This window comes from Manacus candei, unplaced genomic scaffold, assembly GCF_025592945.1.
Source record: "Manacus candei isolate 608988 ecotype Guabito, Panama unplaced genomic scaffold, ASM2559294v1 h1tg000014l, whole genome shotgun sequence".
In the NCBI taxonomy this organism is placed as follows: Eukaryota; Metazoa; Chordata; class Aves; order Passeriformes; family Pipridae; genus Manacus; species Manacus candei.
In genome coordinates this window covers 1,378,378-1,400,960 of record NW_026138062.1, presented here as the reverse complement: position 1 = coordinate 1,400,960, position 22,583 = coordinate 1,378,378, and the positions used below count along the sequence as shown (strand labels likewise).

General features: G+C 34.9%; 1 protein-coding gene across 4 annotated transcripts in view; it reads right to left on the bottom strand.

Moving 5' to 3' along the window:
- The window catches only part of FGF14 (fibroblast growth factor 14), a 391,737-nt gene that overhangs the window by 60,959 nt on the left and 308,195 nt on the right, over positions 1-22,583 (bottom strand). For all 4 annotated transcript variants that reach the window (XM_051780668.1, XM_051780671.1, XM_051780672.1 and 1 more), the window contains one exon: positions 17,853-17,956. In XM_051780668.1, the coding sequence (XP_051636628.1) occupies positions 17,853-17,956 (104 nt within the window). The remainder of the gene's footprint in view (positions 1-17,852; positions 17,957-22,583) is intronic.

Sequence of the window (22,583 nt, the reverse complement as noted above, 5' to 3'; positions counted from 1 at the left end):
AGCAGACATAGAAACACCATGAATAGATGAGGAAACTTTTTTCTAAGGATTTACATTAAGAAAACTTTTTTTTTGCTGATTCATTTCTATGTAAAAAAAAGGTTAAGTTGGAAGTGCAACTAAGAAAGCAATACAATGGAAAAGATGTTTCAAGTCTTCAAAATTAGTGCATATACACTTTTATTAATCTTTAATATTGACTTATCTTCTAGTTAATAACTTTTTATTTAATGCAAGAGAATTATGGTTGATGAATATAAGGTAAGTTATACACATATTTTCAAGACAAAAAAGCACATTCAAATCAAATTAGAAGAACTGACAGCAGACAGGAACAATGCAAATGACAAATATTGTGTCAAAGTATCACAATTTTTAGCTAAGGACTAATGGGAGACCAAATACCACATTTTCCCACATTAAAAAAAAACAAAAATAAAAAACCAAACAGTACAACAAAGTCACAAAAATATAAATTTCAAAACCTTCCATCAACAAAAGGTCCTCCAAAAATGTTTTTCCTATTTGCTAATGGAGAAGTAATACAGTGTCCTGAATGTAGTAAGTCATAGAAAAAGTATGTAAAGAGAAAGGGTGAAACAAAGGAAAAGCTTCATTACAAATTAATAAGATTTCTATATAGATAGCATTTAAGTCTACATAATAAACCTCTATTCTGTAGTTTAAAGTCATAAATTACCTTTAGATCTCAACAGGAGAAAGTATAGTATATATTTATTCAAAGGTTTTCACAGAATTTGTCTCCAGTTATAGATTTGTTTCTATGATCTTTTTACTCATGTAGGTCTTTTTCATTTCAAAACAATCTCTACAGCAATTTGTATTTTGTATATATTGGTTTCAGATGCACTTGTCTGCTTCCCATCTCCTCTTGGTAATTGTCTTGTTGAGCTACTCAGAGTGGGGTATTGGAAAAATGCATTCATATTACCATCTTACATTTCCAAGTTATCTGGACATATTTAATAAAGTAATTTTTTCATTAAAGTAGTTAATCATACTATGCACTATTGGCTAGGTTGTACATTATATTCTGATGCATTCCTTCTGTAAAGTCTTTTTCTTTTCCTTGATCACTGGTACTAAAGTCTTCCTTTGAACAGCAATGAAAATGATTATATATAATGGAAAAGGGGAAAAAATTAAGAAAATAGTTTTGTTTAAGTTTTACTCGTCCATGTATATTATCTTTGGCTCTACCATTCTTATGGTTGAAAAGCAAAGCCACCCTTCATGTACCTCCATATCCTTCTGGAAAGTAAGCAGGAGTCTTAATGAACAAAAGTAGAAAATTGGATGCTAGAATCTGTTACATATACCCTTTTCTTGGAAACTCATTTGTAGCTGGGTTTTGCAATAATATTCACTGATTTTAACCCCCTGAGTCATACCATTTGCAGCCTAATACTCCATTGAACTAAGCACCTGTAACTTTAACTGCAGTAATACTGTAGCATGGATTTATCCCCAGGTTTTCTTCACAATTAAGGGCTGTTAATTGGTTCTTATATTGATGGGATTTTTCATGACAAATGTAGGTTATGCTTCTGTTTTCATTACCTTTTTAGGAATTTGTTAAGCAAGGTAGGAAAAAAAAAAAGAGAAAACACACATATAAACTAGGTCCTATAGTTTTCTTTGCTCCTCTATACTCCTATGTTATTTTGGCAAAAGGCATAAATTGGTTTTGAATATCTTAATACTAGTATGACTACCAGGCCACTTTTAGGACATTTTAGTGTCTTCTAGACCACTAATTTTCAACATAAATTTCACAAAATATGTGAGGCTGTTCTTTGAAGTAAAAGGAGTGACAGATACAAAATATTTTCATGTATTTTATTCCCTGACATGAGCACTTGAAAATACAGAAAGTGGGAAAAATTACCCAAAGACATTATACACAGATTCAAATAAGTAATGCTGAGAAGCATTCTTGAAGCTCAAAGTAAATGCATTCATATAATACCCTCTCTACGTGGTGAGCTATATCTAAGAAAAGAAGTCAAGTTGCTGTATTAAGATCCCCAGGGCCGGAAGTCCTGACAAGTGAGGAGACAGGTCTCTTGAGATGTCACACGAACAACTAGCTGTAGAGGTTACTTAGCTTTTTCAGCATCTTAGAAAAAAAATAGTAATTTATGGATAAGGTAATATTTCTGTGTTATATAAGCTTTATTATACAAAACAGATATAAAGGTTTTTTACTACATAGAAATGGAAACAAAGCAGTACCTTCCATTTCAACCTTAAATCTTTCATTATTACATTACTTTTAAGACAAAAGAGAAACTACTGAATACATCTCATCAAAAAGAATCTCGTTCAATTGTATTGACATAACATCTTTAAAACATAAAAACTTTGCAAGTGATATAACTTAATTAAGTAGAGAGAGCTGCATAAAAGTATAGCTATTGTTCTAAGTGTTAATTGCATTTCAAACCACCTGTGGTGCTCTTAAGAACTAGGGGCCCAGTCTAACAGAAACATTAACAGAATATTGCCTGGAATGCTTTTCATTTCACTGCATTTCACTGAATTGTTACCCATAAAACATGGATTTTATAATTTTAAATAATGTGATTCTGAAATAATTATGGTTTGTTCAATTTGTATGCTAAATCTGACATCTGAAATGATTAGTTATGTTTGATCTGTTCAACATTACTTTCTTTTCGTATTCTCCACTGCAGAAGTTGCAACTAGAAGACAACAGAGTGTTATTAGCAAAACTTTTCCAAGAAGAAGCAAAACATACCAAAAGCTGTATGTGGTTCCTGGTGCTGCTGCTTTGTCTCACTCTGTAGCATAGCTAGGAGATTTCCACGGTCAGGACCAAACAAGCCAGATTGGGTTGTGAAAGTCAAGTTTTATATGTATAGTAATGATAGCTCTATATAAAATTCTCCTGGGAGAAATTACATCTTAGTCTCAGTATTCAGGTAATCCAGTTAGCTAACAAAACAGTCTTGAGGTAAGAAAGAGTCACCAGAAATAGGGAGTAAAAAAAAAAAAGAGAAGGCATTTTTGACAGCTACTTTGAACATGATGTTTTAGCCCATGGCAAACAAACTGTAAGAAAAACATACTTGTTTTCTCACTGTTCTGCCACTGTGTTCACCATTTTGTTAAAATGATAAAAAGATAGGACTTTCACAGAATCTGCTTAAGACACATTTCTGTAGACAGCATGTGGATGAACTATGCAATTTTGCCATGGTTTAGTGGCAGAAATTAGGATATTCCACACTGCATTCTAAATACAGGATTGTTGCAGAAAGATTTTCAAAATTTTGTTAAATTCCTTCTACCATAAAGTTAACTAAACCATTTGAATCTATGTCAATAATTTTAGTAGATGTTTTCCTGGTGACAAAAGACTTTGGGACTACATTCAAACCACATGCTGTGGTGCTACAATGAATTTATTGTTACTTTTAAATTCAAGAAAGTAAAGAGAAATTCAGACACCTGCTTCCAAATCCTGTCAGAACCTGGACTCAAATATTCCAGAGAAAGAACTAGGGACATTGTGCAGACCAACTTCCATTGTTACATATTCATATATCTCAAATCACTGTTTTATAATTAACACTAACATATACTTCTGTTACTGTAGCCAATTAAACTCTTCTCAGTTAAGCAGCTTCCTAAATTTAATCTTTTTTGAAATTTTTTAACAGGCAGTCAAGAAAGCTTACTCTCATTCTTGAACAACATACATTGAAGTAACAAAGCTACACTCATTCCTGCACGTCAAATTTTTGGGGGTCTCCAGGTGGAAGCCACTAACAAAATAAGTTTCTGTCACTATGATATTATTGATATTTGTTGGTAGTGCTTAGGCTCTGGTTTCACAAAGCTTTTTTTCATGAAAGCAGCAGAGTTTTCCCCTCACTGAGACTATCCAAAAGTACAAAACTGCTGACATGTGTGAGAAATCCTTGGTGTATTCTTTTATCAGCATAATATAAGATTATAACTTTAACAACCTGTTCTACAAAAACCTGACTTCCTATCGATGTTTCAACAGTGATATTTAAAAGGCCTATGGCAAAGAAAAATATGCTGATGAAAATATTCATTTATGTTCACTTATTTTACCTATTCATACTATAGAATAAATAAATAAGTCTAATTATATATTTGATGGTCTTTTTACACTTGGAAATAGATATTTACTTCAGAATAAAGGAGCAATATATCACCTTAACAAGGGCTTATCCAGTAGACCTTGCTTTCCAGGTCACTCCAATCACAGAGCGATATCAAGTTGACATTAACAGAAAGATACTACTAACAATTTTAAGCATAGCTAGAGAACCCCCTGCTGTCTACCAGTGAGGGGAACTGAGTTGGAAACCTTTAGAAAAAGCAGTAGGCCATGAAATGCCAAATAAAATTCCTTCTTCCATGCAGAGATAAAGGAAAAAAGTACAGCACTAGTTTAACAAATAGGACTTGACAAAAAAGAGAGAAAATAGATGCAGGCATTTTTCAACATTTCTTGTTTTGACAAAGGGAAGAATGTGAAGAAAAAGAGATTGTTTCAAGTTTAAAAAAAATAGCATATATGAAAACCTATTTACAGAACTTCTGAAGTCCATCTCTCTCACAAAAATACCCCCTAGTCTGATTAGAAATTACCCACAGGTGGTAACAACTAAGAAGGTAATACGATTCTCTAGTTTTCTTTGGTTTCTTATAAAGTTACTTTTCCATATCCTTGAATTCAATTCTTCCTGATTTGATTATCAACACTTTCCATTTACTGATGGACGAATGAAAGAAATATTCGAGTTCTGCAAAATACAATGGTTCAGTTCTTATAAAAATGGACATTAATTTGAATTATTCAGGCATGTTTACAGAGAACAGGTTCATTCTCAAAATAGTTTTGTGAGGTTTGCGTTTGCGTTTTTGGGGGGTTGTTTTGGTTTTTTTGGTAACTCTAATGCCTATGATTAAATTACATCTTTATGTATAATTTACACTACTTTTAGTCATGCATGGTGGTATATATACTAACACATCCCTTTACACATATAAATCATAGGAGCATTTTTAAATGAATTTGTATTTATGTTGTTATTTTCTCTTGATTATCTAGAACTTTGACTGAAATCTATGGGAAGATTTCAGCATTCTCCCCACACCTAAAAAGAACATGATTCAAGATCTTGAAAATTTGTTTGAGCAATTATTTCTGAGTTTCTGAATTATTTACTTTATTAGCAAACTTTTTGCCTAGATAAATTCAGAGCGCCACTTTTAAAATACTTTTAATTTTTATTCAATATCTTAAGTGCTTACAGTATTACAATTTATTCATCATTCCTTTGTTCAGTAATATCTAAGTTAACAGCTACACTCCTTGAGTTATTTTGTGACTTTTCAGTTAAACAACCTATCAACATTTTCTTTACATTTCTACGACTAATGTTTTATTCCTCAAATCTGCCCATGAAGTTTCTGCCACGGTAGGCTCATACAAAAATATGTCTGAATTTGATGTATGTAAAAATGAATGAAACTGAACACACCTCTTCACAGTTAACAAAAGCTGTGATCTGCCAGAATAAAAGGTCATTTAGTGTGAATTTTGCATCTTGTCTGTCTCTGGCATGGCCAGCGCTTACACTTCTTATCAGGGTAATTCCAACAGTTTCAAGTGAGGTTATTTTTATCTTGGGTAGTTTCTGACAAAATTTACTAGTGAGACTTTTCATATAGTGAGGCTGTTTTCATATTACTGTCAGAGTTTGAAGTGAACCTACTATGATCTACCTGTCAATCATCTAATCCTAATCCTTTCCTCTGCCTCCTTCTTTCTCAGTGCAATACTTGCACACCCAAAGCTATGAGTTGGACGCAACAGTTCAGACACTCTCTCAATACTCCTCACATGCCATCTATAGAGCAGTCATGTCCATATAATAATCCTCAAAAATCGAAAATCAATTGACCTGTCTTCTACTCTAATCATGTCAGTTGAAGAAAAGTGACTTTCACAGTTCTGAGTAAGACAGTACAGGGCAGGATGCTGACACTTGGCAAAAATGCAGTGAAATTTCTCTAAGTATTAAGGGAAAACACCAATTTCATCTCTTATTCTGTTTTGAAATGCTATTCTTCAATGCCACCTTCAATGCTCAAATGAATGCTAAATGGGTGATAGAATTGCCTCAGCTGATGTTTCCTGAAGTTGTCACTTCCAATGCCTGAAAGGCCGATTCCTTCATCTTCTTTGCTGCTGGTGCCAATAGATACTTGAAAATGAAGAGACAAGGGCACACTCCTGATCTTCAAATGTCAAGAAAATAGTCAACTCAATCCCCCTCACTAACAACTAAATGTTGAAAAAGAATACAAAATGCTGCTTCCTCCTATCTTACCCTAAGCCTTAAAAATCCTCCATTAAAAAGAAAAAAAAAAAAAGCAGGATGGAGAGAGAGGAGAGGAAGAGGAATGGAAAAGCACAAGGAAAGCATGTTGAAATTAAATACGCATTTTTAACAGGAATATTTAGATGTTGAATTAAACAGAGGTATTCTCCCTGGTATATTCTGTTCAAGAAGCTGAATAAGAATGATGCTTACACTTATCCAAATCCTTCTAGTACCTACTAAAGTATAATCCAATAGCTTCAGATCCCACTAGAACAAATGGAAAAATTCCAACCAAATCTAAAAATCATTCTGTGTCATTGTTAAAAGAAAAGTAATTTTTGTGAAAATATGAAGTTACAACTGCTACTGAGTTCTGAAAGAACATATTTTTCAGTTCTGTAATATCAATCATTTGCAGAGATAGTGCTTCCAGATTATTCTATATTAATTATACTTAACTGTTTTGTCTAACCAGTCTATTGTCACATTATCACAATAACATGTCTTTTACTCTTCCTTTATCAGGGAAAATCCAAACCCATTCTACAGTAAAGAAAAAAATATCAACAAGAATTGTGGAATGTGGTTAACCTCAGTTAGGTGTTCTTTTAATTAAATTTTTATAAAATTAAACCCTTATTTTTATTTTCTTTTAAATAAAGCCATACTCAGCCAAGAACACAAAATATTGGGGATGGAAATAGTAGAAATACTTTGCAATCAGATTAAAATTGAATATTATATTTTAACCTAACATCTTCTAAGCTACTTTTAAGAGTGGATCTTTTCATGATATTATTCTCTTTCCTGATGATCTGGACTGTGCTCAGTTTTGGTCTGTAGCCTGAATAGTAATGTGACAGGGTATAACTGCTTAGGGGACATCAGTCACAACATGGAAGACACATGCTGGCCAAGAGGGACATGAAAAGGAGAACATATTATGCTTTTGAAATGTTGGCTATGTTTTGTTTTGTGCCTCTGGTATAAAACCCTCTCTCTATCTTTTTAAAATCCACTGTTAGGCAATTCTGCAATAAGTAAACAATTCCATGGTGAATTAGGCAATCACATCTCTTTTGTGGAAAACTTTAGGTCTTTAGCTGTGTACATCTGCAGAGTCACAAAGTACTGCTGAAACACTGTTTTTAGCTTTGCAGCCACAATCACACTGAAGATTAAGTAATATAATGTAAATATCTGGTAATGCTAAAAAATCTTATCATACTGTTAATAAGCCAATGCCATCCATAAAGTGACATGCTATCAGAAAAGAAATCCATGGGTGCATAGAAGGAATTAAGTCTTCAGTTTTTTGTTTCAGTTAATCAAAGTACAAGGTTCTCCTGTAAATCCTGCATATTAAGTCCAGGCTTTCATGGTTTTCCAGGTAGTTGCATCATGTCACTTTTTATTATAAAATGCTTAGTGACACAAAAGCAGAATGTAGAGAACAGTCACATCTGAATTCAAACACAATGGGGTGAGTTGTCTACTCACACCTATTCCAACGCTTTCAGTGCAGGATACAGGTTTGACTGCTGATTTTCTACAGATTTATGATTTCTTTTGAGACATCCTTGGGGAGAGACATTATATCCCTGAGGCTGTATTTGTAGTCTGCTAAAAAACAAGAATCCTTGTCGAATCAACAAGAATCAGTCAAGAGAGCTTCTCATCTGACAGTGAATAGAATACGTTGAATAAACATTCCACAATAAACCCTACCAATTTAACCGTTCCAAGAGGGATTTTTGAAAATGCTCTGTTATGCCAACCCTGATAGTTATGAGGTCAGCAACTGTAATTAACATCAGAACTTGACCAGCATGTTGCACTTCTAAGAAATTCAGAGCCCTCCAATACTCAGACAGTATTTCACAAATTTAAAATTAGAACTTTTAATTACACAATTAAAAGATGTTGTTCTGATGCCATTCCATGGCTAGAGCTTGGTCAAGTAACAAGACAGATGAACCTCATACATTCCTCCTGGAGGTCTGTTTCCACTTAAAACTGCCTCTGACTGAATGGTGTCCCAAATGAGGGAGAGATGAGAAGACAGGAAACAGTCACGCTATACAAAGAAAAAGGTCAAAAGTAGGTTGTAAGAATCATAGAACATCCTGATTTGAAAGGGACACACGAGGATCATTGAAGTCCAGCTCCTGGCCCTGCATGGGACCAAAAGTCTATGATACTTGTCTAAATGAACATATATGATCACAGACCTTCCATGGGATTACACCAAGGATCACTGTCAGTGAAAGTTGCCAACCAGAGAAAATGGAGGATTGAAACAAACCAAGAGGGAGATGACTACTTGACGTTAGCTAACTACATATAAGTTGCTGGATGCTTTCTTTCCTGGTCAGTTTTGTATAGACATATAAAAATCAGTGTTAACACACTTGTAAGTGAACTCTAATCAGCAAATAGGCAGCTACAAATTTAGATAAAGGGAAAAAAACATGGTCTCGAGTTAACCTTTCAGAGGTTTAGTCCTACAGGAACGAGAAGGCTTTAGAGTTGATCCCAGTCCTTTATGTGGACATATTCACCTACAGACTGTCACAGCTCTGAAAAGACACATGCCAGATCTAGTCCCTGGACACAGAAATTTCAAAAGGGGAAAGCAGGTGGAGGCTGCCTCTGTTCCCTGCAACATGCACACGTAAAAGAGGGGACCATGAACACCCTAGGGCAGGTCCCAGATCAACAAGCTCTGCCAACATGTGAGAGGCCAAGGTAAGGGGTCATTAGTCAGAACATGCAGAATCAGCATTTCTATGGGCCACCCAGATGGTCAAGTTTCCAAACAGGATCCAGCCCAAGGCTAAAACTGCCTTAGAAACAGAAATATCTCAATTTTTTCAACAGGGACACTTGGCATATGGGAATATTACAGGGGATATATATTTATGCTGACCATCATTCACTAAGCTTAGCTAAACACTTGCCTATTCAAGTCAAAAAAATGAATATGTTACAACAAGAAAATAAATGTGTATAATAGCAACCTAAAACAAGACCCCCCCAAAAAAAATCCAAAATAGTGGGAAACCTGTTTCAAAATTAAAATGGATATTGGGTATAAATCAGTCATTTACATATGTAACACTAATACAGAAGACAGCTATGGCTTTTTTCAACATTTGATATTTACAGAAGCATTTTTATACAAAACCTTGTTATGAAGGTTTGCATACTATAATAACATTTTAAATATACTATCCTTCTTTTAAAGCCTAATCCTAAGGACCACACATGATACAGAATTGTGTCTGTCATGGTTTGAGAACTCCAAAAATCCAATCCCCTAGATTGATAAAGATTCCCTAGATTGATAAAGATATGATGATAATTTAATACTCACATACTTGAACCTCTACCTCTCATAATAGGATATGTAAGGTGCCTTACCAAGTTCCCTGAAGTTATAGGCTGCTTGCATAATTTTCTTTAATGACCTAGGTAAATGCAACATTTTCCTCTTTTATCTTGATATTATCAGATATAAATTGAATATTCTGATATAGACACAAGATTTAGAGAAATTTAAAAAAACCACAGAATATGCATTTGACTATTTAACATCTGCAAGGTAATATGGAACTTTTCTTGCATAACGAAAGTACAATTCTTCCTGCCTGAAGCCATTCTTCAGCCAACCAGAAATATTTTTTTAAAAATAGACTTTATATGTAAAAGCTCACTGTTCATTTCTATTCATCTATCTTGGTATGTAGCCATATATCTTTTGGAAATAGTCCTGAATAACAGAAGATGCATTAACTATGCCATTACAGCAATGATAAACAGCACCACATGTCTAACTGCTGATCTGCTCCACAAAAAGTTAATTTTTTTTTCTTATCAAACATCGTCATGATGAAATGAGAAGTCTTCTTTACTCTATAAGGACCATATTTATTATAACATGGATTTAAACTTATCATAAAATCCATCAACAATTGTCTTCAATATTTTGAATATTCATTAACCAATAATGGAAAGAAGTAATAGAAGTTTGTTATGGAAACATTTTTTTTTATAATTGTCTAAAAATTGAGAGATTTTAAATCTTTGGTAGTCACTTTTCTTACTTAGATGCAATGAATTACTAAGATTTAACAGTAATGAATGGAAAATTAGAAATTTCCAACATGATCCTTTTTGCTTATGCAGTGACAATCAGAAGGGAAGGAAGAGAACAGAAGGTAAGCGAGGTATACAATAGACAGTGAGATGCATTCAACATTTAGGATTACAGACAACCCCAAATGTCTAACAACCACAATGCAGAGAATAAACATCCAGAAAAGTGTAGTTGTATTTGTGCAACAAAACAAACATTGGCCAAAAACACAGGGAGGAATTGCCAGAGGCAGAAATTTGACATACTTGATTAAGCTGCTGGTCCATCAAGCCTGTGCTCAGCCTTTGGCTGTGACCATTGCACAACAGTTCAGAGGTAAACCTCCTTCAGTGCTACAGTAAATGTTGCCATATATTGAGGAAAACATCCCTCTTGATCCCTGTGGCAATAATCTTATTTCCTGAAGCATGAGATTAGATTACCTCATTTCAGCATACCTACCTACAGTTACTATTCCTTGTCATAAAATTATTGAAAAATATCCAGTTGCAGCTGCTGACTCTGATCATCCATGCTCTGGCAAGAAGTTTGGAAGAGCATCTTTTTATCTTGAGGCATTTATGTACATTTCTGTAGTCTCAGGGAGAGAGAACACATACAGCAAGAGATTTTTTGCAAGTGGATATGAGACGTATACATGAGAAAGGAAAATAAATATTTTAAGCAAATATGAAACAGTTTCTTATAGACAAAAATTTCTAATAGATCCTGACAAGGATACTGTGGATATTAAGGAACCAAACAGGACATACATACTTGGTTTAAGTGGCAAGAAACACCACTGCAAGTTTTGAGTCAAATTCTGTTATTACCCCCAGTACAGCGTTTAAATGCCAGGAGGATGGAACAGGTGCCACAGAGTAAGAAGCCACACTAAAATACTGTATCTTTATAGTACTAATTATCTTTTTGTATATTCAAATTAGCATATTTCTTTAAGAGATATTATTTATTAGCTGCAGTTCAAATAGTAGCCGTCTCTTCATGTGAAAAACTCAGAAAGGTAGTAACAAATACAAGCATGAGACCTGAACAATGATGATACCATCCTAAACATTTCAACAATGATGATATCATCATAGGGTTTTCTACAGTACCGTTCTGCTCAACTGCTTTCTTATAACTCTTCTTATCACAGTCTCCTCATGGCAGCCTCATTCCATTCATCTCTTCCCTTTTCAGTTCTCTTCTCCCTTATCAAAATCTTATGTGTCTGTGCATGCCTCCCTTTTACATTTTCTTGTGTGTGAAAGTATTGGTTTCACCACATTCAATCAAAAATGTACTGAAAACATAACCCAGTGAAAAAAGTCATGGACCTAAAATGTATTTTATATCCCTTTTCTCCCATACTCTGTAGCAGGAACATCTGGAACTATTTTGTACAATACAGCAGGGCTACGTTATCAGCTATTCCTTAAGTTTCACCATAGAATAAATAAATACATTAGTAATTTTCTGTATTTATTTTTGGCAGGCAACTTGAGAGACAAATTATCTACTTCCAAACACAGATATAAATAAGCATAAACCATGCAGATGTTTTCCTCCTCCCTGTCAGTGTATTTCAACTGCTGGAACACACTGAACTTGTTTACCTTTTGAGCAACGCAGCCCAACTTATACAGGAAAAAAGTCCCCAAACATGCTATATACTCCCCTCTCAAACAAACTTTTTTCATATGAAACAAATATAGGTTGCCTTCTAACCAATACCAAATTGAATAAAAGATAACAGGAAATGCAAAAATGGTAAGGAATATGGTAAGGAAACGTATTAGTGGTAAGCTCTTAAGATTAGGGAGCTTGCATAAGGTCTATGCACTTACACTCTTAAAAATATCACAAAACCAGTTTTCAAAAGTCTTTATCAGAAGGTGTGATTTTAAAATAATTAAATCCACCCATTTTTGTCTCTCCAAAGAGAACCAGAATACTTCCAAGACACAGCTAATGGCAACTGACATAAGGTCCTACCCTTGTCCTAGTAAAGTCTATGCTGGGAGATAAATGCATGGGAGCAGGTTGAGACCCTAAAGCATAAGTCTGACATGAGAAAGAAAATTATGTTTTCTATTGATCACAATACTATGAAAGGAGACACTCCAATCTGATGTATTTGCATTTACAAAACCACAGATACCTCAAGAGCAACAAGACTTATCCTTTTCTAATATTCAGTGTATATCTAACCACCAGAAATAAAAGTCTACATCTTTCAAATCATACAGCAAGCTCTATTTGTCTCCTTCTCTCTAAACAGATATATTCCTGACTATTTCTACAGTACCTTGCAAGATGGGGAATGATCTTTGCCAAAACCTAGGTCAACTACTGTTATAACAGAAAATAATGCCTTGATGTCAATGTTAACACCTTTCTGATTATTCTTGTAAAAACCCGCAGATTTTAAAACATCACATTTTGTCTTTGGCTTTGTGTAGTTTTAACTTCCTTCTGCTCTGTTTATTATAAGGTGTTAATTAGAAATACAGCCTACTTCAGTTCTCCCTCTCAGCCTTTGCTGTCTGTGCTACTATCTTCTTCCTTGAGGCTCAATTTGGTTCTCCTCAGTGAGGTCAATTATGTGGGCTTAAAGAAATGGTGGAAATTTCAGCACTGGGAAGCTGCTGAAATGCCAGGAGAAATCCTCAAAGGCTTTTCTTTCAGGTGAGAGTTGCCAGAGTCATATAACAAATGCACTTCCCAGTAACAGATATTGATATTATCTCTCTTTCATGAAGGCTGTGATACAGACTGACATCTTACTGCAGAAGAAACGCTACCCTGACCAACACCCTTCCAACACCCTCAACACTGCATACCGTGGCAGATCAAAAATACAAACCATCATCCTACAGGAAGATTTTTCTGTTGTGAGTGGTGTGACATTCCTAATTCTGAAACACTTTATATAAAGTTGGTAAACTTCCCAGAAATGCAGCCATGTCCTTCCATCCTCCCAGTGACGTTCCCACTGCCCCATACGCAGAAGAGGATCTCTGGAGCCATGGTGCACAATGCTGGAAGAGATGACTAGGCAGGTCAGATCAGGCCCTTCAGGCTCAGTCATCTTTTAAAGCTTCAGTCTTACAAGGAAATCAGACAGTGGCTTCCTAGGTCTTTAATATCTACTAATGACAATATCACAGGTTTAGTCTTCTCCCTCTGGTTTTGTCCACATCTCTGGTTTCAGAAAATTAGCAGAAGAAATAGTAAAAAAGGAAACATGAAGAAGAAAGTAAAAGCAGGTGAAGGTGTTCCAGGGTTAGGATGTTTCCTTTTCTACATTTTAGATTTTCTCTTTTCTTTTACTCTGATAGCCACCAAATGTTGGTAATACTCTGCTCCTACGATGAAAAAGGAAACCAGTAGCCCTTCCAAACCCTCCCAGATATATAAAATAATTCTTGAGAAAAATTCACTGATATAAACCCAGAAGACTTTCCTATCCTCATCATAGGAAAATAGGAATCATAAAATGGACTCACATAAGTTTTACCTTTGAGTTCGTCCTGCTAAGATAGCAGAAAATCCTAAAAGCAAAACAAGAAGCTTCAGCCCCCTGAACATTGAACTAGTTAACCGCCTGCAAAGGGAGTTGAGCAAAATTAGCATCAAACCCAACAAGAGATTCTGCCATGTACTGCACTGCCATCTTCCTGCTGCAGGCAATACCTGTTCCCCATGGAGAATCCCTGGAACTGTGCTTCATTTTTCAGTGTATGGAGGCAGTTTCACTCCTTTTCATTATGACAAGATGAAACCTGGAAAAGAAACCTCATCTTGCTCACCCTTTCCAAAGGCAAGACAGGAGTAGGGCATCATTTTTGACTCTAACATATGAAGTCCATAACTATTATGTCAAAAATCTTGCTAGCAACTGAGATGGTTCTTTGTGGAAAAATCCAGATTCTCCAACTAGCTTTCACAGTTATTAAGTCAGCCATAAATACTGAATTTTTCACAGTTCATTAAACCAACTAAAATAAATTTCAACTCACTTTTATAATTGTCATTACTCACTAACACATGCAGAATTTGAAAGCTGTCACTAGATAAATATATCTTAATTATGAGTAGATATATATCAATATGAATATATATGTGTATATATATACACACAGAAATAAAGTTGAATGCAGTAACCCAAAACTTCAAAATAGGTGAGATAGTCTTTAGGTGAGATAACCCTTAAAAGTGCAAGATAAAAAACAACATGAAAAGGCTCGTTCTCATATTTCATCTGACAGAAAAAATGAATTTTGGTATTACAATAATTAAACACATAGGAAAATTTAGGTTATGATTTTGTAAAAATAATTTCTCTCAGGAATTCTGCAAATCCCTATCAAACTCCAAAGATTTTGCTTCTCCTTTATTTGACAAGACTTTGATGGTGTATGATAGAGACCCTGGTTTGATCAATCCCGAAAGGACAGAATAAAAACTCAACTGCTGCAGCAGGCAAAATAGGTATGAAAAGCTCCTGAGAGTGACCTTCCTACACAATTTGCTGTCCCCCTGTTTCTGTTCAAAGAAATATTGCCATAAGACTCTTCTATATTATTCTGCATATTTTGATAGTTCTAATTCTGAGAAATAGTTGAAAAAATCTTAAATATGTCAGAATAAAGTAAGGGAGGAAGGGGGGAAAAGATTCTCAAACTGACACAACTAACTACTGAGAAAAAAAAATTAAAAAAAGGTAAGAGACAATGTAATTCTGCTTTTGGTGATCTGTATGCAAAGCTGGTCTGTAACTGTACCTTCGTTTTCTTCTTACTGAACACTTCATATCAGAGAAAGCAGGTTCACACATAATACCTTTCCTGTCAGTGCTGTTGCTTAATTAGTCAACAGGATGTGAATCTTATGATAAAAATAATTGAGTTGGGGCCTTCAGTCTCTGAAGAAAGGTATCAACATGTAGTATATTCTCACAACATATGGATTTTGTACACTGTGAATGGAAAAAGGGACACAGGTATTCTGCGGAAAAGGACTATACAGTACTTCGGTCTCAGACTATAAATGCTGCTTAGTCTACAGTGCAGGCTTCCATTTTTTAAATCCCTATAATAAATCAGTAATAAATATAAATATGTATACATTTTAACTATCATTCCCATTATGCAGTACTTTTTTTCAGTTATGATGGTCATCATACAAAACTTCAAAAACTTTCTTCTTCCATCCTCCTCTAAATAACCAAGGGAAAAATACATGACATATAATATAGAACTTCAGCATTTAGGTGCAACAGATACACAAATGTGAAAATGAGTCAAAAATCCACAAATAGAACAGTAATAGAAAGTGATTTGTTAAAAATACTTTTCTACAAATGACAGTATTTAATTCTGCATACATTATTTCTTCATCTTGATCCTCAGGAGGAGACAGACTTCTCTCATGCTTTGTTGTCTTATTTTCAAATTCATTATTCTTTATGCTGAAAGCAGGCAATTGCTGAGACAAAAGTGTATTACCAATGTTTTCAATACATTAATATGAAACAATCAAACCTGTATTACAGCACTGATGTTTTGAAACCACTGCCTTTAAATTTGTATTAGATCAAATTATTACTTTTCTGCTTGACAAAAGGTTAAGTTGAAAATAATTTTGTAGACATATCAAAACTAAAGTCTTCCACTGTGTTTTCTAATGTATCAAATCTCTTTGCCATTTAATGGACCACTCATCTTTCATTCTCTGCACAAGAGTGAGCAGTACATTATAAAAACACTCATTTCCTTGCCTCACTTTACTTCATTTAACTTGAACTATTTCCAGAATGCATAAATACAGTGGCTGTGAGAATTTGTATATGTAGGGTTACTCTGTCTGCAGAATTATCCATCAGGAAACTGTACACCTTCTGAAATTTGTATTTTTTTCTGAAGGACTGAGTGCTCACTTCAGAAACAGTGCTGGGCAAGAATATACTCTTCACTGTGCCAACACATTCAAAAAATACTCTTCATGCCATGATACAGAAATGAACTCCCCACATGAAGTGATGGAACTGGAAAGTCAGTAATTCATTTTTTCTAATAACTCTAGTTTTTTTTTCTTCTAGTTTTCTTCCTTCTGACAGCAAACATTGCATGTTTTCCTGCAATAGAATTTTTATTTTGAAGAGAAGTAAAAAAATGTTGTAGACCATACTGCTGGAGTTTCCAGCAGACATTGTATAAGGAGTAATTTTCTCTCTGTCTTGACATTGACATTCAAGATTAGTTCCATTTTTTTCTTCCTAATTAGCTTTTCCAAGAAAATTGTATACTTGAAACAAACAGAATACTTTCCCTCAGGGCATCAGAAACTTAATCTTTCCGATTTCCTTTCAACGGTCATTGACAACAAAGCATTATATTGTAACTCAGAGGGGAATTAAGAACTATGTGATGTAAAAAATGGAAAAAGCACTGTGTAAATAAATTCCACATAGATGTCAGTAAAAATATAGTAATGAAAAATCCTTTAAGCCACCTTGTTAATACCTGACAGAACTGCCTGTTCACATTAAAGTCTGTTTGCCTTTCAAAGGAGGTTAAGACACTAAATTTATAAAAAACTGAGGAATTTTATATTCACAACAACACACTGAGTGATTAGCATTAAATCATTTGAAATATCATAAACAATGATATCATAAACATGAGGTCTTTCCAATCACTTTATCCAGCAGTCTTCTTTGTGACTCAAAAGATTTTTTTTCAACTTTAATCATTCCACAAAGATATAGTCCCTCACAGAACTCTTTATTTTCTTTATATCTGACATAAAAACCAATAATGCTAAGACACAATTACAAGATTATGGTGATAAACTGTAAGGCTGTTAACAACCTTTTAGATGGAAGTTGCACTTGTAAATCTTATCAATAAAAGTAACTGTTGGAGCAGCTTTTGGATTCCGATCAACAAGTCACTAAAAAAATAATTGCAGGTCTTTATTTAAAGATTTTTGAGAAATTAATTGAAGATTATAAGCTTTGTGACATATGGCACACTACCAGTACAGCCTACCAGGAAAAGACATTTACAGTATGCCTTTTCTGGACTGTTAACATGCAGACTTTCATATGTAGTACACAGTAATTTCTACTTAATCCCATTTATAGATAATGCTGTGTACATATATGGTGTGTGTACCATATGTATATATATATATATAAGACATTACAGAACTTCTTAAAAGTGAATGTCTCATTCTTGTGTAGATTTCAACTTCAGTTGTGCCTCTTAAACAGAGTTCAGCAAGGTACTTACTGATGTGTAGAGGAAACCTTCTCCATTTAGGGCTATATACAACCCAGTCTTTACACCCTGGATAGCAACAACTCGAAGTCCCACTGGTATAAGGTTGAATAAAGCTATGAAGAAAAAACATAATCAGATATTAATATGCTATGACTAAAACAATATCCTAATAAATATCACTAGCAAAAAGAAAGAAACTATATAATAAACTGTATAATTTTTTTTCCGATTTTGAAATTAGACTAATTCAGAAAAACCATCTTCTTATAAAGTTCGTTCTCAGAACTTTTAAAGCCTATCTATCTACCAATAAGTTCTGCAACAGTTTAGTATCTCGCACAAGTGTTAACTGGTAAATACAAAGCACAGCAAACTGGGCTGTAATCATTTATGCAGCACTGCAAACATGAACATCTGAGACAATCTGAATAGAGTCAAAGAGCCCACCAGTTCCCTCACCAACGTAGACTGATCATAAGGGTAATACTTATGATATGCCCTGCAGAAAACATCTCCAATTCTGGCAAGTAACACAGAAGGTAATGGTAGAGGCTTAAAAGTTCATAAAGGCACCGAAATATGTACTTGACCCTAAATGTGCATAAATGTTATTGAGCTAAATACAGAACATGCTCAAAAACTTGGGGCTCTGTGCATGAGTGTGTAGAGTAATTAGAAAATAATTAGAAAACTACCTAATAGCAAATACCGTAGGAATGGTATATACCTCTGTAGTTACAAAACCAGCCACAACTTTGATCACTGTCTGAAAAAGACCAGTGTGAGGAGTGGGAGTTTACCAGCCTCACCACAGAAAAACACACAGAAAACCAGGAAAAGTTATATAAATAGGAGACATGATTCTTCTTCTAAAAATTATGCCAGCACACACCTCTACTACATTTACTGACTCATACTAGAAAATCAGATGCAAAGCACACATCAGTCTTGGAAGAAAAGCTCTAGATGAGACAGAGTTCATGTTAAATATTTTTCCATTGTGAATGAGTCAAGGACTGACAAGTCCTTGGATGAAAACCAAAAGCACAACCTTTGTATTCAACATATGCAGTGAGGACTATGGTTCTACTAAGTCAGGTCTCAGGAACACAGTAACACCTACAGTGAGTTCCTCAAAATTTAGGAAGGTCATTCAGAGGTGTGACCACAAAATGTACTGTATGAGGCTATCTGTAATCAGAATGCCAGAGCTAAAGCCAAAATCAAGAGAAAAAGTATCATGTACTTGCAGTGGATAAGTACATTTCTCAAGGTGGGAAAACTCCTGTTTGGTCAAAGGACACAAATCCACAGTTTGTTTATGATGAAGATGATCAAATCTTTACAACTGAGAAAAAGCATAGGTTGACTACTAGAGCTTAAAGATAGAAGTGGATGAAAAAAAAAAGATACTTTTCCTTCAACATTGTTATGGAGAAAAAGAGTGTGTAACATTAGATCTTTTTACGAACACAGAAAGCCAGTATAAAGCTAGGAATTGTAGCAGAGTACTTCCTAGAGGTGTAGAAAGAAAAATATATTCAAAAGAGCTCTAGAAGAGCAGATAACAATTTTTGGGGGGGCTTAAAAAGAAGAATAGAAAAGATGGTAAGAATTAGCATAAATAAATAGCATTTTAATTTCTGTAATTTCCAAAAGTCTCCATTATGCTAGGATCTTAGGGGGCTGTTGACTAGAAAAATACTGGATACAGACAAGGTTCCCTCTCTATATTAGGATAAACAGTGAAATATGGCACTCATTGATAAGATATCCTAAGAGTATATAGGCTAAACACTGCATGGCTTGAGGGCTTTCAAATGTTCAATATAATCTGAAAGTTAAAAATTAAAGTCATTACCCTGAAAGGAAACAATTCAAAGCCAGCAAAATCACTGTTGTGGATGGTGGATGGGGAGTCTATCAGAGAAAAACTAAGTTTCAGATAGCAATTGAGTTTGGGGTTTTTTCCTAGAAGAAAAGAAATTGTGGGGGAGGAGGAAACCTGCATAGAAACACCACGCTAGAGGGGGGGGCAGCAGCAATTGAAGGGGCATCAGAAAGAAAAAGCAAACAATACTTGTATAAAGATAAGAAATGAACACAAAAGACAAGTCAACCGTGAAAACTGCTATGGAAAAATAACTTCAAATCATAGAGGTTCCGTCAAAAAAAATCTGGAACATAGATATTATTTGCTGTATTGCCATTAAAAATAAAGCAGCAGAGCTAGAAAAAAACCCCAGCCATCACTGAAGAAGAATTAGAGGTTTGTAACAGGGTAGTGTTTTATGCAACCTATAAAATTACTAGAGCATCTTATAGTTGCTGGTGAATTTAGAAAGCATTGAAGAGGGCGTGTAATGTATCTTTTACTGCCACTAGATTTTAATTGGAGACTGTCAGAGTTCCTGTAATTAGCCTAAGACCATAAAATTTTAGAGTATGATCTGAAATGCTGCAATTCTGCACATACAGAAAATTCAGTAAATTTCACAAAATCTTTCAGGCTTGGTTGAAACTAGGCAGGCCGGTCTACATTCAGTTTTCAATTGACAAATGCTCAGCAATATGTTTCATACTGGGGTCAGCAAAACATGTATCAGGAAGGTACAGTATGTGGTTTTTAGGTGCTTTGAAGGAGGTCAAAGGAAAGGCAATTTCCTCCAGAACATGACTGTGCAGCACTCTTTAATGAACAAGACTTTTCTGCCTAATTACACATTTCAAACCTTCCTAGGATTCACCTGTGCTATCCCCCACTCTAATAAGAACCTGCTTTGAGAGAAGCAGAAAGCCTTCCAGAGTCTGCTGGCATTTTGGTTCTGCACAGCCAAAGCTATGCTCTTACCTGAGGGGGCTGTGAAAAAGAACCATTTCCCCAGCTTTCTTCTGTCTTTAAGACATTGATCCAAAACCAAAACTAACTGGAGAGTGAGGCTCCTGAACATCTTTATGTACCTAAACCCAGTTCAATGAGTCAATAGATGAGTTGAGAGAGGGGGCACCCTCTTTCAGCCTAGGAAATATAACTCTGCCTGATGCTCAGTGCTCCTATGCTGCACACTTAAGCAGAAAGCCTGGCGAATCCAAATGTAAATAAGACGTGGGAACACTGAGGAAAACAAAGGAACCGATCGGCAAAAATGGTTCGAGTAAAACCTTTTCTTCTTGTCAGCACTGAATCTGTGCACTCCCTTAGCTTTGATTTGTATTCCATCTTAACCGTGATCATAAAGCACACAGTTTCTCCTCCTTCTCCTAAGCCTACAAGCCTAAGCCTATTCCCATCACACACAGGATCAGAAAATGGGGGGGGGGGCAGTTAGCAGAAACAACTGGCATGAAAATGTTTAGGCGTCATGGAGGAGACTTGCAGGAACTCCCAATCTGACTTAGATTCTAATCCTCACAAAGTTTTAGCCAAAGTTTAAGTCCACTTTTAAATTTTTATAAGCAATCACTCCTTTCTTGAGCAAAACACAAAACCACCACATAACTTTTTCCTTCTTTTATGCAATATCATCATATTCTATTAATCTGAAATCTGAAATGCCTAAAATCAGATATTTCCATTTACTTATGAAAATCTATTTAGATACAACTGACTTGTAGCTACAAGAAAATTGCTATTGCAGATCACTGTTTTTCTCAAGAAGTTTGCTAAAAAAACGATTGCTTAAGGCTTATAAATTTGCTATCTCTTCTGAATGTGCTGTGCTCTTGTGTCAGTTAACAAAACTTTCCACAGCACCAAATCTCCAATCAGGTCAAGGCAACTATTTCTTTAATTTATTTTCATCTGCAGGCCCACAGGCAAAAACGGTGACTCCATCAGAACATCTCTTAGATTGGCAATGAGTGCAAAAAGGTTGGTATTTAGAGGTCTGTCCACCCATTTCTTATGGAGCAAACCCATTCTACCTACCTGACTACACAAGACATAATTAAAACATAACTGAACATGGCCTTCACTGACTCTGTCAGACTAAGATTATCCCAAAGGGAGAAACAGGCTTACCTAACTCCCAGAGGTAGTGTAGGTAGACGAGTAAATGCCTGAATAATTCTTGGAAGACAAACTTCAGTAAAAAGCAATGTGAAAAACAGGCTGCAGGTATTTCAGTGCAGTAATTCAAATTTAATGTTCATTAATCCAAATTTAACAGCACTGCAGGTGTTGTTTTTTAATCTTCATGTGCTTTATTTCTGTCTAATTATCTCCTTTACCTTAAAAGGGTGCTGTAAAGATTATTTTATTTCTATCTTCAAACCGAAATGTGATAGGGGTAGGTGCTTTAGAAAGACATTAAAAAGTTAATACTTCCATATTCAATTTGGAAGATATAAATAAAATATTAGGAGCATGCATTAAAAGATGAAAACAAAGGAATGATAAATGGTTGCAGGATTTTCTTGAACAGCAACTCTACCAGCTACCAAGCATCACAAAGGAGGTAAAGGAGGCTGCAGAATAATACAGGAAGAGATGTTCACAACAAAGCCAGATCAAAGTTGCTTGGTTAACGTTATCTTTGTCATTTATAACCTTATGAAATAAGGTTAATTACCAATGAGTAATGCTCTTTTAATTACAGCATGTTATAAACATGTTCTAAACATGACTGTAATTCATAAGGGGTGCAAATAGCTACATTTGAGTGTTGCAATCAGGTCTATCTCCTATAAAGGAAAGTATCACCATTTATGTTGAATTTTTTCAGTGGTTGTTGTCTGAGA